At 44.2% G+C, this 16894-nt stretch overlaps 1 protein-coding gene across 2 annotated transcripts in view; it reads left to right on the top strand.

Annotated features, from left to right (window-relative positions):
* The window catches only part of WNT5B (Wnt family member 5B), a 126248-nt gene extending 109569 nt beyond the window's left edge, over positions 1-16679 (top strand). For both annotated transcript variants that reach the window (XM_084878826.1, XM_084878825.1), the window contains one exon: positions 14310-16679. In XM_084878826.1, the coding sequence (XP_084734952.1) occupies positions 14310-14768 (459 nt within the window). In that variant the 3' untranslated portion in view covers positions 14769-16679. The remainder of the gene's footprint in view (positions 1-14309) is intronic.
* Positions 16680-16894: the final 215 nt, after the last annotated feature.

Below are 16894 nucleotides of genomic sequence, written 5' to 3'. Positions count from 1 at the left end.
GTAGCTATTCAAGGTCTTTTTTTGTTCTACATAAATTTTTGGAGCATTTCTTTTAAATCTGGTATTTTAATAGGTATTGCATTGAATCTGCAGATTGCCTTGAGTAGAATGGACATTTTAATTATGTTAATTCTACCAACACATGAACATAGTATATTTTTTCACTTGTTTATATCTTCCTCTATCTCTTTTTTCAATGTCCTGTAGTTTTTGAGTGCAAGTCTTTTACCTCCTTTGTTAAGTTTATTCCTAAGTATTTTGATTTTTTTTATTGTTGTTGTTGCAATGTTAAATGGGATTGTTTGTTTAGTTTCTCTTTCTGAGAATTCATTATTGATGCATAAAAAGCCATTGATTTTTGGGTGCTGATTTTGTATGCTGCTACATTGCCAAATTCATTTATTGAATCCAATAGTTTTTTGGTGGAGACATTAGGGTTCCTGTGTCCAATATCATGTCATCCGTAAATAATGAGAGTTTTATTTCCTCCTTTTCTTTTTGAATGACTTTTATTTCTTCTTCCTTTCTGATTGCTGTGGCAAGGACTACCAGTACTATGTTGAATAGGAGTGGTGAAAGCAGACATCCTGTCTTATTCCTGTTCTTAGGGGAAATGGTTTCAGTTTTTGCCCACTGAGTATGATGTCACTGTAGGTTTGTCATATTTGGCCTTTATCATATTGAGATATACTCTCTCTATTCCACTTTACTGAAAGTTTTTATCAAGAATGGGTGTTGAGCCGAGACCGGTTTGGCTCAATGGATAGAGCGTCGGCTTGGGGACTGGAAGGTCCCAGGTTCGATTCCTGTCAAGGGCATGTACCTTGGTTGCGGGCATATCCCCAGTAGGGGGTGTGCAAGAGGCAGCTGGTCGATGACTCTCTCTCTCATCGATGTTTCTAGCTCTCTATCTCTCTCCCTTCCTCTCTGTACAAAATAATAAAATATATTAAAAAAAAAAAAAAAGAATGGGTGTTGAGAGATTAAAAATGGCAACGGAGTAAGTGAATGCTACACAGATATGCTCTAAGGACCAAACTGGAATTCCAACTAAAATGCAGGAAAACTTCCTGAATAATCAACAAAAACTCGCTGGAGAGAACCCTGACAACCCAGGATAGAAAGTGGAGACTGCATAGAGACTGATAGGAGGGGCTGAGGTGCAAAATGGTTGGCCAGGCATCCACAGACAGCAACTGAAGTCTTAGAGAGATATCTCAGCTGTGGGGGTTGCCACTGAGAACTCTTGGGTCTAATCCCCAAGTTGGGCCCCCCAAAAGAGAGCACCAGAACTGAGAAGGGTACTGACATAACATCTGGTTGTGGAAAAGAAGCAGGGTTACTGCCTGCCAAGGAGAGGTGGCTGGAAATGCAGGCACCCTCTTAAAGGGCCAATGCACAAAATTCACTGAGGAGCCACTCACCTTGTGCTCTGGTACAGGAGACTGGAGCTGTGTGAGCAGAAGCCAGGGCCAGGGACTCAGCAGTTAGAGCTCAGAAAGCAGACGCCCTGGTTTCCTGTTCTGAGTCATTCTCTCACCCTGCGGAGGACATTTTTCTCACATAGGCATTAGCTCAACAGGCACCTTTGCCTGGGGGAAGACAGCTGACACACTCTATTGGAAAACCCCTTGCCCCTTGGTGTGGAGTTTCTGAGGCCCAATAAGAGACTGAGAGTAACAACTAGCCTTTAGGCAGAATTACTCCACACGGTTGGAAAAAAAAAACAAAAAACTCAACACACCTGTGGAAAATTGCCTGGGGGCAATTCAAGATAAAATCCTATCACTCTGTATACAGAGGTGGTCTCTGGAGGCTTTGAGTCTTTGCCTGATGTAGGTAGACAGAAACAGTGTTTCACACTGTCCTGCACTAGAGACCAAGAGGTGTAGCAAATATACCTAATACATAGTCACAAACACAAACAGACATCAATAACCAGGAGACAAACTTCCCCTAGGGGAAGCTGAGGATCCAATCAGTGAATTATTAGAAGTCAGGGTTGAAAAAAAAAAAAATCACTCAATCAGAAAACCAAAAGGAAAAACTATTAAAAACCAGGAGGACAGCTTAAGGGAGCTGTGGGACAATGTGAAACATTACAATATTTGAAAAGCAGGAGTGCCAGGAGAGGCAGAAAGGGAGAAAGTGTTTGAAGAAATAATGGCAGAAAATTTCCCTAACCTGGTAATGGAAAAAGTCACACAATTTCAGGAGATACAGAGAACTCCAAGCAAAAAGAACCCAAACAGGCCCACACCCAGAAACATCATAATTAAAATGCCAAAAATTAAAGACCAAGAGAGAATCTTAAAGGCAGCAAGAGAAAAGCAAACTGTTACTTACAAAGAAGCTCCCATAAGGTTCACACCTGATTACTCATCAGAAACTCTACAGGCCAGAAGGGAATGGCATGAAGTCCTCAAGGTAATGGAAAGCAAGGATCTGAAATCAAGATTACTATATGCCGCAAGGCTATCCATCAAAATAGACAGTCAAATAAAGAGCTTCCCAGTCAAAAAAAGGCTAACGGAGTACATCACCACCAAGCCTGCATTACAAGAAATGCTAAGGGGACTGCTGTAATGAGGAGGAGAAGTAGAGAGAGAAACCTAGGCATACAGAATTAAAATAGCAATAAATAAGTACCTCTTAATAATAACCCTAAATATTAATGATTAAATGCCCCAATCAAAAGACAAAGGCTAGCTGAATGGATATGAAAATGTGACCCAACTATGTGCTCTCTACAAGAGACCCACCTCAGAACAAAAGACTTACACAGAATGAGAGTGAAGAAGAGATGGAAAAAAATTTTCCATGCAAATGGAAAAGAAAAAAAGACTGGGATAACAATACGCTTATCTGACAATATAGACTTCAAAAGGAAGGCCATCACCGGAGACAATAAAGGGATCGATCCAACAAGAGGGTATAACCCTGGTAAATGTATATACACCCAGTACAGGAGCACCTAAATATTTAACAAAAAACTTCTAGAGGACTTTAAGGGAGAGATCGACAACAATACAGTCATAGTAGGGGACTTTAATACGCCGCTGACTTCCACTGGATAGGTCTTCCAGACAAAAAATTAACAAGGAAACAGTGACTAAAGGATACACTGGATCAAATGGATTTAATTGATATTTATAGAACATTTCACCCCAAAGCTGCAGACTATACATTCTTCTCAAGTGCACATGGGTCATTCATAAAGATAGACCACATGTTAAGACGTAAAACACATCGCTACAAGTTCAAGAAGATTGAAACAGATCAAGCATCTTCTCAGATCACAATGAAATGAAATTAGAAATCAGCTACAGTAAAAACACCCAAAAACATTCAAACACATGAATGCTAAAAAGCATGTTATTAAATAACTAGAGGCCTGGTTCATGCATTTGTGCACCAGTGGGGTCCCTTGGCATAGCCTGTGGTCCAACACCACCTGCTGCTCCTGTCTGCCACTCCTGCTCATCCCAGCCAGCTGTGCCTGCCTCTGCTGGGGAGGCTCATTGCTTCTCCGCTGCAGTCTCTGGGTGGCGGTGGCCAGCCATGAGCCCTGCTTCTGGCGCCTACCAGTCAGCTGATGCCCTCCTCTGCAGGCCTGGTCCCCCCCAAACTGCCCTTCCCTACAGACTTGGTTCTCCCAAACTGTCCTCCCCTACAGGCCTGGGTCCCCCCAACTGCCCTTCCCTGAAGGCCTGGTAGCCCCTAACTTCCCTCCTCTGCCAGTTTGGTTACCCCTAACTGCCCTCCTCTGCTGGCCTTCTTGTGGCAGCCATCTTGTATCCCCATGGGGGTAGCCATCTTTGAACACATGGGGGTGGCCATCTTGTGTGTTGGAGTGATGGTCAATTTGCATATCACCTCTTTATTATATAGGATAGCCATTCTGACAGGTGTGAGGTAATATATTATTGTTGTTTTAATTTGCATTTCTCTGTTGATCAGTGACATTAAGCATCTTTTCATGTGTTTATTAGCCATCTGTATGTCCTCTTCAGAGAAGTGTCTATGGAGGTCCTTTGCTCATTTTTTAAATTGGATTATTTGTTTTTTTTGTTGTTTAAGTTCTTTATAAATTTTGGATATTAACTCTTTATCAGATATGTTATTGGCAAATATGTCCTTTTATTCAGTGGGTTGTCTTTTCATTTTGTTGATTTTCCTTGCTGTGCAAAAATGTTTTAGTTTGATGTAGTCCCATTTACTTTTTCTTTCATTTCCCTTGATTAAGGGGATATATCAGAAACCATCTTGCAACAAGAAATTTTACTGCCTGTGTTTTCTTCTAGGATTCTTATTATTTTTAGTCTAATATTTAAGTCTTTTAATCCATTTTGAGTTTATTCTTACATATGATGTAAGAAGGTGGTCAAGTTTCATTTTTTCTTTTGCACATATCTGTCCAATTTTCCCAACACAGTTTATTGAATAGACTATCTTTACTCCATTGTATATTGTTGCCTCCTTTGTCAAATATTAATTGAGTATAAAGGCATGGGGTTTCTGGGCTTTTATTCTGTTCCATTGATGTATATGTCTGTTTTTATGCCAGTACCATGCTATTGTGATTACTATGACCTTGTAGTATAGTTTGATATAAGATAGCATCATTCCTTCTTAAAATTGCTGTGGCGATTCTTTTATGGTTCCATATAGAATTTTGAAATATTTGAAATATGCCTTTGATATTTTTATAGGATGATACTATAGACATTTTAATGGTGTTAATTCTTCCTATCCATGAACACACAATATGCTTCTACCTATTTTTTTTAATTTTCTTCAACTTTTTTATTCAGTGTCATAATTTTCTGAGTACAGGTCTTTTACATCATTTGGTTAAATGTATTCCTAGATTTTTTAAATGCAATTGTAAATGGGATAGTTCTCTTAATTTCTTTTCTTTTAAAAAATTTTTTTGATAGTACATTTATTAAAGTTAGGGACAGTGAAATTTTTTGAAAGGCTTAGGATAGAAGAAAGGAAAGAGCCTAGAGGGGGTTGCTTTGGCTCACTGAGCAATAAGTCACAGTGAAAGAAGTGAGCCAAGTTGAGGCTGCTGTCATCTCAGTGTAAAGTCAAAGAGACAGGTTCAGGGGGTTAGCCCGGAGTGAGCTGCCAGTGCCCATTGATCTCCTGGTTGCAAGTCTGTGGGGTCCCTTAGGGTTCAGGAGAGGCACGCATGTTGGGGATGCAGAGGGAGTCGGGAAAGGCATGGGCATACTCTCAGGAGGGAGAACACACTTAGTTTCCTTTTCTGGTAGTTCATTACTGATGTATAAAAATGCAGCTGATTTCTGGATATTTATTTAGTATCCTGCCACTTCACTGAATTCATTTTTCAGTTCTGGTAGTATTTTGGTGGAATCTTTCACATGTCATCTGCAACTAATGACAGTTTTACTTTTTCCTTTCCAATTTGGATGCCTTTTATTTATTTTAATCTGATCACTGTGGCTAGGACTTCCTGTACTGTTTTGAATAAGAGTGGTGAAAGCAGACACTCCTGTCTTGATCCTGTTCTTAGGGGAAATGGTTTTAGTTTTGCCCATTAAGTATGATATTGGCTAGGGGTTTGTCATATATGGCCTTTATCATGTTGGGATATGTTTCCTCTGTTTTTACTTTCCGAGAGTTTTTATTGTAAAAGGGCGCTAAATTTCGTTAAATGTTTTTTTCTGCATCTATTGATATGATCATGTGATTTTTATCTTTTATTTTGTTTGTTTTGTATCACATTTATTGATTTGCAGATATTATACCAACTTTACAATCCCAGAATAAATCCCACTTGATGTATTGCTGGATTTGGTGTTCTAATATTTTGTTGAGGATTTTAGCATCTATGTTCATCAGGGATATTGGCCTATAATTTTCATTCTTTGTAGTGTCTTTATCTGGTTTTGTAATTAGGACTAGAGGTCTGATGCACAAAATTTGTTCAAGCATAGGCCTTTGCAGCCCTGGCTGCCTTGTGGACCCGACCCCCATCCATTGGTCGTTCCGCCTTCTGGTCTAATTAATAAAATTTGTACACAGGAGGGGTCCCCTCAGGCCAGCCTGCACCCTCTCCAATATGGGACCCTTCAGGGGATATCTGACTGCCGGTTTAGGCTTGATCCTGGGGATCAAGCCTAAACCAGCAGTCGGACATCCATCTCACAATCTGGGACTGCTGGCTCCTAACTGCTCACCTGTCTACCTGCCTTATCACTCCTAACAGCCCCCCCTTCCCCCTGCCAGGCTGATCACCTCTAACTGCCTCTTCCTGCCAGCCTGATTGCCCCTAACTGCCCCCCCCCCCCAACCTGATTGCTCCCAACTGCCCCCCCTGCTGGCCTGGTCGCCCCCAATAGTCCCCATGCCTACCGGCCTGGTTGTCCCTAACTGTCCCCTCTGCAGCCTGGTCACTCCTCTCTGGCCCCCCCCTCCCTCGCCAGCCTGGTTACCCCCAATTGCGCCCCCTGCCGGCCTGGTCACCCTATGCAGCCTGCTGTTCAGTTGTTTGGTCGTCCCTCACTAACCCCCCTGCTGGCCTTGTTGCCCCATGCAGCCTGTTGTTTGGTCGTTATTATGAAGGCATCCTGACCAATTTGCATATTACCCTTTTATTCGTATAGATGATGCTGGCCTCATAAAATGAGCTTGCGAGTCTTTCTTCCTTTCGAATTTTTTGTAAGAGTTTGTAAGAGTTTGAGGAGTATAGATGTTAATTCATCTGTGAATGTTTGGTAATATTCACCTATGACGCCACATAGTTCAGGACTTTTGTTTGTTGTGAGTCTTTTTTATTTTTATTTTTTTTATTACTGCTTCAATTTCATTACTTGTAATCTGTCTATTCAGATTTTCTGATTCTTTCTGATGTACTTCTAGAAGATTATATGTTTCTAGGAATTTATCCATTTTATCTAGATTGTCTAATTTGTTGGCATATAGTTGTTCATAATATTTTCTTACAATCACTTGTATTTCTGTGGAGTCAGTTGCTATTTCTCCTTTTTCACTTCTAATATTATTTATTTGGTTTCTCTCTTTTCTTTTTAAAGTGTTGCGTCTGGTTAAAGGTTTGTAAATCTTTATCTTTTCAAAGAACCAGCTTTTGGTTTCATTGATCTTTTATATTGCTTTTTTAGACTTTATTTTGTTTGTTTCTGCTCTGATCTTTGGTATTTCCTTTCTTCTACTCACTTTGGCCTTGTTTATTGTTCTTTTTCTAAGTTCTTTTAAGTGTAATGTTAGATTCTTCATTTGAGATTTTTCTTATTTCTTGTGGTAGGTATGTAATGCTATGAATTTTTCTCTTAGGACTGCTTTTGCCATGTCGCATAGATTTTCATTTGTTTCAAAGTATCTTTGGATTTCTTTCTTGACCTCATTATTAACCCATTTGTTGTTTAGTGATATGTTATTTAGCCTCCATGTCTTTGAGTGTTTTCTAGTTTTATCTTGTGATTGATTTCAGTTTTATACCATTTTGGTCAGAGAAGATGCTTGATATTATTCAATCTTCTTAAATTTATTGAGGTTTTTTTTGTGTCTACACTAGAAAATGTTCCATATACACTTGAAAATAATGTATATTCTGCTGCTTTGGGTGAAGATATAAATAAATTTATCTGATATAGTGTGTCATTTAAGATCACTGTTTTCTTGTTCATTTTTGATGTTAAAAATCCCTTAGTATGACTGCATTACTGTCTATCAATGAGAGAGAAGCATCGTCAGTCGGCTGCTTCCTGCATGTCCCATACTGGAGATTGACCTGCAGCCTGGGAACGTGCCTGACCTAGAGTTGAATGGGTGGCCTCTTGGTTCATGGGTCAGTGTTCAACCACTGGGTCAGGTGATTTGCTTTATACACTGAGGTGCTCCTATGTTGGGTGCATAAATGTTCACAAGGGTTGTATCCTCTTGTTGGATTGTTCTCTTTATCATTATGTAGTCTCCTTCTTTGTCTCTTACTATAGCCTTTGTTTTAAAGTCTATTTTGTCAGATATAAGTATTGCTACCCCAGCTGCTTTTTCCTTTCCATTTGCACAAAATATCTTTTCCCATCTATTTACTTTTAGTCTGTATGTATCATGTGTCTTTTGTTCTGATGTGTGTCTTTTGTAGACAGCATAGTATATACTGGTCTTGTTTTCTTGTTTATTCAGTTCCCGTGTCTTTTGATTGGAACATTTAAGCATTTACATTTAAAATGAATAGTGTTATTTTTGTAAATATATCTTTATTGATTTCAGAGAGGAAGGGAGAGGGAGAGAGAGATAGAAACATCAATGATGAGAGAGAATCACTAGTCAACTACTTCCTGCATGTCCCCTATGGGGATTGAGCCCACAACTCAGGCATGTGCCCTGACTAGAATCAAACTGTGATCTTGTGGTTCATAGGCTGATGCTCAACCACTGAGCCATACTGGCCAGGGTAAATGATTATTGATAGGTACATTTTTATTGCCATTTTATTCTTTTAACTATGTTCCTTGGTGTGTGTGTGTGTGTGTGTGTGTGTGTGTGTGTGTGTGTGTGTGTTCTTCTTAACAAAGACCCTTTAACACATTCTGTAATACTGGTTTGGTGGTAACAAACTCCTTTAGCTTTTTTTGTCTGGGTAGTTCTTTATTTCTCCTTCAATTTTAAATGATAGCCTTGATGAATAAATTAGCATTGGTTGTAGGTTCTTGCTTTTCATCACTTTGAAAAGTGTGTTGTTTTTTGTTTGTTTGTTTGTTTGTTTGTTTTCTTTTGTTTTGTTTTGCTTTTAATATTTCATGTCCATACTTTCTGGCTTGAAATGTTTCTGTTGAGAAATCAGCTGAAGGTCTTATGAGATGTCCCTTATAGATAACTGTCTTTCTCTTGCTGCTTTTAAGATTCTCTATTTGTCTTTTACCTTTGCCATTTTAATTATGTTATGTCTTGGTTTGGGTCCATTTGTTTAGAACTCTCTGAGCTTCCTGGACTTGTGTGTCATTTTCCTTCACCAGATTAGGGAAGTTCTTGATCAGTAGGTTCTTGATCCTTGTTCTCTCACTTCTCATACCCCTTTGTGGGACCCAGTGATACAGTTACCTTGATCATCTGCACTGGGTGTCCTAGGAACGTTCTTTGTATTGGTTATGTGGACCCTCCTGTTTTAATTGAGTTTTGATTGCTATTGGCCTATTCATGCATGGGGTAGACCCTCAGGCTATCTCACTATAAGGATCAGTCCCAAATACAGTGTATAAGCTGCTGTGCAGGTGCTGACCACATGGAGCAGAATTCACCTCAGCAGGGTCTGCCGCCTGCTGAGATCTCCCTTTGGATATACCACTTGTGAAGCTAATTGGTTCCTGCTCTGATGTTGTGTGAAGCTGGCCACTGGGTGTGTTGGTTCTGGGGCCTCTTGGGAGGGACTCTGGTGCAGCCAATATCAGACACTGCCTGTGACTGGTCCTGAGCAACCTGTTTGAAGTTATCCAGCAACCTATAGTTTGTAGCTACCTCTGCTTGGCCTGTGTGTTCGTGGGAAGGACCAAGCTGCCCACCAATTCCAGCTTTTATGAGCACTGGGCTGGGGGCAGGTCAGCAAAGTCCCAAGGCACTGTGAGATCTGCTTCTGTCTGTCTGTTCCTGCCAGCTGCCTGTTAGTCTCAGTCCTGAAAGAGCCTCTGGTGGTATTTGCGTTCCATGAGGTAGGTTCTCAATGAGTCACCAAGTAGGGGCAAGTGTTGTTCACCAGATATTACAGGCTCAAACTCAGTGCCAGTGCTGGGTCTGAGTCCACTCCGCGAATGTCCCAGGCTAGGCCAAGTCTAGCTGTCACCTACGGGGTGCTGGCACACCTATGTGGTGCGGTCTTGGAGTCGTCAGGTTGAGGCCAGCAGAATTTATCAGGGCCAACCATATCACAGTTTGGCTACGTGAATGGAGAGTTCTGCACTGGTCATGCATGCGAGGGAAAAAATGACCCCTGTCCTAGAGCCCTACAACTCTGTCTGTTCCATGTTCTGCCAGGAACCCGATCAGCCCCTTGGGGCCACTGGGAGGATAGGGTTAGTTGATCTCCATGATGGGGAGGTGCCAGTCAGGCTTGGGAGTAGGTGGGTGTGTGGTCTCCTGACCCAGAGTTACACAACTCAGTCAGTCCTGGATTCTACCCAGATCTTGGCAGAGTGGAGCCACCAGGAGTCTGGAGGGTGAGGCTGCCACAAATCCAGAAAGTGGGGCTAGTGGAGCTCCCATGAGGGGGAGGCACCAGTGAGGTTCATGGGAAAGTAGTGGGAATGCCCGCCCCCACAAAGCCATAGAACTGAGTCATTGATGCCCCTGAGTTTGCTTGATCTCTGCACCCCAGCGCAGGCAGCTGACGACTCAGCATGGCACAAGCTCTCCAGGGTTGGGTGAGAGGGATTCCAAAGGGTGGAGCTGTTGCTTTTCCCTAGGCCCGTGGTTGGCAAACAGCGGCTCACGAGCCACATGCGGCTCTTTGGCCCCTTGTGTGCGGCTCTTCCACAAAATACCACGGCCTGGGTGAGTCTATTTTGAAGAAGTGGCGTTAGAAGAAGTTGAAGTTTAAAAAATGTGGCTCTCAAAAGAAATTCAATCATTGTACTGTTGATATTTGGCTCTGTTGACTAATGAGTTTGCCGACCACTGCCCTAGGCTGGTGTTGTATGGTGGGGAGTGCTCCATCCCAGAAAGATGGCATCTATAGTGCGGGAGGGGGACACCGCACAGGAATCCTGACCCTTCAGCTCCCGCCCCAGAGCCACAAATCCCAGTCTCTCCTCACACAACTCCAGTCTGCTCACCCTCCCGCCGCTGGAGCCCAGGGTACACGTCTGTCAATGAGATTTGGTGCTTTGGCCCTTTGAGAGGGTGCCTGTGTCTCTAGCAGACTCCTGCCTCTCCTTGGCAGACAGAATCCCCGCTGACTTTCACAGCCAGTGTGATATAGGCACCTCTTCCCCATCCAGCGCTCTGGGCTGGGGAGCATGGCTTAAGACTGAGACCTCATGCTTCTCAGGGGAACCCCCCAACGCCTAGATTTCCCTCTCAAATCTTGCCACTGCCGTGGCAGGGGACCAGCCCTTTTCACATCTCTGCCCTTTCTACCAGTCTCACTGTGGCCTCTGCTGTAGTCCTTGTTATAAGACTTCTCTTCAGCTTGTCTTCAGTTGGTGATTCAGGTTTCTTGCTCTATATTCCAGTTGTAAATCCCAGTTTGGTCCTGGAAGGAGGTGAATGTGACATCCACCTACTCTGCCACCATCTTGGATCCCCCAAGTTGGGAATTCTTGTCCATTTTTACCCTTTTCTCAAGGAATAGGCCTCAGCCATTACTCATCATCAGAGGCCAAAGTTATTCCTCTTCCACCTCCTCACACCTACATAAAAAGTTCCAGAGGCCCTGGCCAGTGTCCTCAGCGGTTAGAGGATTGGCCAGAGCACTGAAGAGCCCCAGGTTTGATTCTGGCAGCCCACATGCAAGAGACAACCACATCAATGTTTGTCTCTCTCACATCAATGTTTCTTTTTCTCTGTCCTTCCCTTCTACCCTCTAAAAATCAATGACCCCAGCTGATTTGGCTCAGTGGATAAAGCATCAACCTGCGGACTGAAAGGTCCTGGGTTTGATTCTGGGCACTTGCCCAGGTTTTGGGCTCGATCCCCAGAAGGGGATGTGCAGGAGGCAGTTGATCAATGATTCTCTATCACCAATGATTCACTATCTCTCTCTCCCTCTTCCTTCCTCTCTGAAATCAATAAAATATATATATTTTAAAAATCAATGAAAAAAATATCTTCTGGTGAGGATTAACCAAGGAAGAGGAAAAAAGAAGGTCCACAGGAAGGATTAAATGGTGGCAGGGATGGAAAATTCCCTGAACAAGTATTTCACAACCAGATTTTTGTTGTTGTTGTTAATCCTCACCTGAGTATATTTTTCCATTGCTTTTCAGAGAGGGTGTAAGGGAGGGACGGAGGGAGAGAGAGGGAGAGAAAGAGAGAAAACATAGATGTGAGAGACATCGACTGATTGACTCCCACATGTGGGGAGCCTGCAACCCAGGTACATGCCTGTAACCAGGAATCGAACCTGTAACCCTTTGGTGAGTGGACCAACACTCACCAGCCATTCTGGCCAGGACTTTTCAACCAGATGAAAACAAAAAACAAACAAACAGAGAACAACTGGGATTTGACATCTTGACCCCAGAGCAAATCTTGAGAATTTTTGCAAGAAATGTCTCTTGCCCTTTAAGATTCTCTAGTAACTCATTTTAGATATTGATAGCAAGAGCAGTGGGCTGATACCACTTGCTACTCAAGGGCTTGCAAGCATTTTCCAGATAAAAGCTGCCTAATCTTTGTGACATTCCTGTCTTTACCATGCTCAGTCAGGCAGAAGTAAAGAAGGATTTAAAGAGGGCTTTGCCAGGGGCAAGATAGAGAACTAAAAACATTAAAAAAAAAAAAAACAAAACAAAAAAAACAAACAAAAAAAACAAACATTTTATTGCTTTTCAGTTGGGGGGGGCAAAAATTGGGATTCTCCCCCACCCTGCCATTCTCCGACAAGAGGAACATATCAATATATCATCGATAGTAAAATATTTTAAAATACAAGTACTACATCTCTACAATGTCTTGCTTTCTAGAGGAAGGACGGAATGAATGTCTAAATAGTTAGGATCGGTGACATTCTTTCTCTTGAATTTGTTTTACTAAAATTCCTATCCTTACTCTCTGAGGTCCAGCTTTGATGCTTTTTCTCCAAATCTCCCTAAGTGTTTGTTCCCAGTGCAGATGCTTATCCTGCTTCCTTAGCCACTTAGCAGCAAGGTACACAGCTTTAGGCCCTAATGCTTCCTCCTTCCAGCAGCGCAGATGCCTGACATCCCGTCTGAGGACCACTTCCAGAGGAATGCCAGACTCCAGCTCAGACGCGGGGATTTGCGCCAGGAGGGTAATTGCAGGCCCTGTCTTTGAAGTGCCTGTTGGAAGGGGGTATTGGTTCCTTTCTGCCTGGGCCTGGAGCTGCCAGCCAAGTGCAGCCGCCTTAAGCCTTGGGGAGGAGCCTGCCTCCCTTCTTCGCCCTAAGCTGTTTTTAAGCCCCAGGACTGGAGTGCAGAAGTGCTAGGCATTCTGAGTCCCTTCTGGGTGGCCCTGAGCAGGTTACTGAGGCTTTCTAGAACTTCAGTTTTTCCGTTATAAAATAGTGGGAATCATTCCATACCAGAGAAAAAAAGACCAGGAAGAGTTTGGACGATAGTAATATGCTGATGGGTAAGTTGTTTTTGTACCTGCAATAGTCTCTACAGAGTGCTGAATAAAGGCATAACCTGGGGCCTCTTGAAAAGAAATCTGAGGAAAAACTCTTCAAAAAACGAGTCCTCACTGAGTTGGTGACAATGGCTGTAGCAGAGGAAAATGTTCGGCAGCAGGCTTGCATTTCTGTCCTGCCATCTGCAGTCCGGGCCCGCTGCCAGGGCGGCTTCACCCAGTGCATCAGTATGGTTTCATCGGAAAGCACTTTGTGAGCAGCGTTCTGGTCTACTTTTGCTTTTACAGTTTGATCTGGGATAGCCCAAGTTCAAATCCGCTCCACATTGTTGTGGTTCAGTGACTTCCAGGGTGGATTTGATTTCAGATGAATCACCACTGCAGATGGACCTCTGCTGACCTTCTCTCCCGCTGGCCGGCCTCACCCCCTTCCCTCCACTGTCACCGCCTCTCCCAGGGGTATCGGATACGATGTGGTTTCTGGTGAGGCTCCTGATGACTCTGTGGGGTTAGTGACTATTGAATTCTGAGGAGCTGTGGCAGGACTGGGACAGCTTTGGCTAGCCAGGGCCTGCCAGCAGTTTCTGTCCCAGGTTTGTAATTTGACTGGATTCTGTTTTCTCACTTGTGCTTCACATCCTATGGAAGCTGGACACAGCTTGTTGGTTTTTATTTCTTTTTTTGAGATCAAGATAGAAATATCCCTTTTCCCCCCCTGACACATTTATTGTGACAAATTTCAAGTCATAAAAAATGGATAAAGTAGCAAGCGCCCCATGCCACCCTTGTCACGGGTCAGACGGCGGCCTGCTCACCGGCATGTGTCTGCACAGCGCTCCTTTATTGCTGTCAGTCTGAGCCACGTGGGGACCTGGAGAAGTCTTTGTTTACATTGAAGGACTACTCCCCTTGCCCCCATCTGCCCTCTTCTGTCCTTGGCCCGTGGCCACTCTGACCACCCTCTTGACATCTTCCATCAGGGACTCTCCTTATTTCCGTCTCTCTCCTCCCCGCAGGCTGTGTATAAGATGGCAGACGTGGCCTGCAAATGCCACGGCGTCTCCGGATCCTGCAGCCTCAAGACGTGCTGGCTCCAGCTGGCCGAGTTCCGCAAGGTGGGGGACCAGCTGAAGGAGAAGTACGACAGCGCCGCGGCCATGCGCATCACCCGCAAAGGCAAGCTGGAGCTGGTCAACAGCCGCTTCAACCAGCCCACCCCGGAGGACCTGGTGTACGTGGACCCCAGCCCCGACTACTGCCTGCGCAACGACACCACGGGCTCCCTGGGCACCCAGGGCCGCCTCTGCAACAAGACCTCGGAGGGCATGGACGGCTGCGAGCTCATGTGCTGCGGCCGCGGCTACGACCAGTTCAAGAGCGTCCAGGTGGAGCGCTGCCACTGCAAGTTCCACTGGTGCTGCTTCGTCAAGTGCAGGAAGTGCACGGAGGTGGTCGACCAGCACGTGTGCAAATAGCCGGACCGCGTCCCGCCTCCTCTCTGCTGCCTCACAGAAGATTATATATAAAAATCTATATAAATCTATTTTATATTTGTATAAATGAATGGATGGATGATAACTAAAGGGTGCAAATGGAAAGAAAAAGCTTATTTAAGAGATGCTAGAGGTCTTTGAGGATTGGACTTTGCAGGTTCTCGGCTCCCAGTGGGTGGGACAGAGGCCTTTTTCCCTCCCTCCAGGGGGGACTCTCAGGATGTAGGGACTTGAGAACATCTGCTATCTATCCACCAGGGCCTTGAGGAGAGAGGTGGTGGGTAGGAGGAGATGACTTTGTCTGGAAGTCTGGGGTTTCTGTTGGGTGCATGACTGCCCTGTATCTCCAGCCTGCGGGCCTCAAGGCCCTGTGGAAGGCGGCAGGAGCTCAGCTTAGACTCTGAAGACTGCAGGGTCTTGCTCAGAATATTGACGGGTTCTGTGAGAGGGCCGGTGCTTTCCTGCCTTTCCGCTGTGTGCAGACCTGCAGGAATGAGGGGCAGTCCGACGCCATCTCTGACCCAGGGCTGCAGAGGGACCCGCACCTCCCTGGGCCTCTTTCCAATTCTTCCGCCACAGTTCACTAGCTCCTGCCACACGTTCCCTGCGCCAGGAGGGAAGGGGCCGTTTGGCCTGACATGTTAGGAAAGACATGGACATGGACGGATGTTTGTGCCCGAGCTGCACAAAGCCGGGTGCGGAGCCGTACTGACTGAACACTGCACTGCGCTCCCGCCGGGGAGAGGAACCTTGTGATGCTGCTGCTGTCACCCCTCCATCAGCGGAGGCCTCATGAACGACAGGATGCGTAGCTAGGTCAGGCTCGGCTGGCCTGGCATGGTCTCTTCATCTCTGCCTCAGATGTACAGCTTCTCTCTGACATTAAATTCCCTTCATTGAAGTTTTCCTCCCTTTTCTTATTTGGACACACGATTATCTTTCACAAGTCTCCTCTTACCTAATCCTTAGAACCCTGCTACACGGTGCACATATGGAAGAGGGTAAGGAAATGGAGACTTTTCAGAGCTCTGGTGTAGTGATCAGAGACAAGGATAGGAGAACGCTATCAGAATTAAATAAGGTCATGCATCTAAGTGCTGTTCCCAAGGACTAACACAAAGTTAAAAACTCAATAAACAGTAGCTATTCATATGACTGTTATGAACGAAAGGATTCAGAGATTTAAGTTTAAACCTCACATTTACATTCCCTTTTCCTTCCCCTCCATTTACATCCTACCAAGCTCACCCTGGTTTGCTCGCTGGGTGGCTGGGAAAGCACAGGCAGCGGGGATGCTCTGCAGGGCTCTGGGTATTGTCCACTCCAGCTTCGGACTCCAGGGGCCAAGAGAGAGAGAGAGAGAGAGAGAGAGAGAGAGAGAGAGAGAGAGAGAGGGGCAGGCAGAGCTCAGGGGCCAGGAAGGGAGCTGTTGTGTCCTAGAAAAGGAGGAAGGAATAACTAGGAGAGACAATGACCCAGGCTGCACTAGGTGACCAGCCTTCAGGTGAGCCAGTAACCACATAGAGAAACCTGTTTATTCTAGAAGAATGCATTTCCTGGAAAATAATGGAATTAGTGAATTTTTAACTTGAGTTATAATAATACTGCAAAGCAACCTAAAAGGTATCTGCCTGAGAGTGTCCATGGCTATATGTACTACTTGTATCTTTAGTATCTAAAGGGGAACCTTCTGACTTGACATCAAAGACTGTGAGGTGTATTTTACCAGTAACTGGTTTTCACAGTTTTGCAAACTCCAGTGGTCAACATTTTCAAAAAGAGCGGTATCTGAAAGAAAGTGATGGAAGTCAGCTGGCCTACAAAAGACCAAATCCATGTCCTTGGCTTCATTAGATGGCATTTAACTAAATAAACACAGATCAGCAGTGATAATGTGGTGTTTTTTTAAAATATATTTTATTGGTTTTTTACAGAGAGGAAAAGAGAAGGACAGAGAGTTAGAAACATCGATGAGAGTGAATCATCTATCAAATGCCTCTTGCACACCCACCCCCCTCCAGGGGATGTGCCTGCAACCAAGGTACATGCCCTTGACCAGAATCGAACCTGGGACCTTTCAGTCCACAGGCCAACGCTCTATCCACTGA

The sequence above is a fragment of the Pipistrellus hanaki genome (genome assembly GCF_964339955.1).
Source record: "Pipistrellus hanaki genome assembly, chromosome: 3".
Taxonomy (NCBI): Eukaryota; Metazoa; Chordata; class Mammalia; order Chiroptera; family Vespertilionidae; genus Pipistrellus; species Pipistrellus hanaki.
Note: the sequence above shows the minus strand (reverse complement) of the source record. Positions and strands in the feature narration are given on the sequence as shown.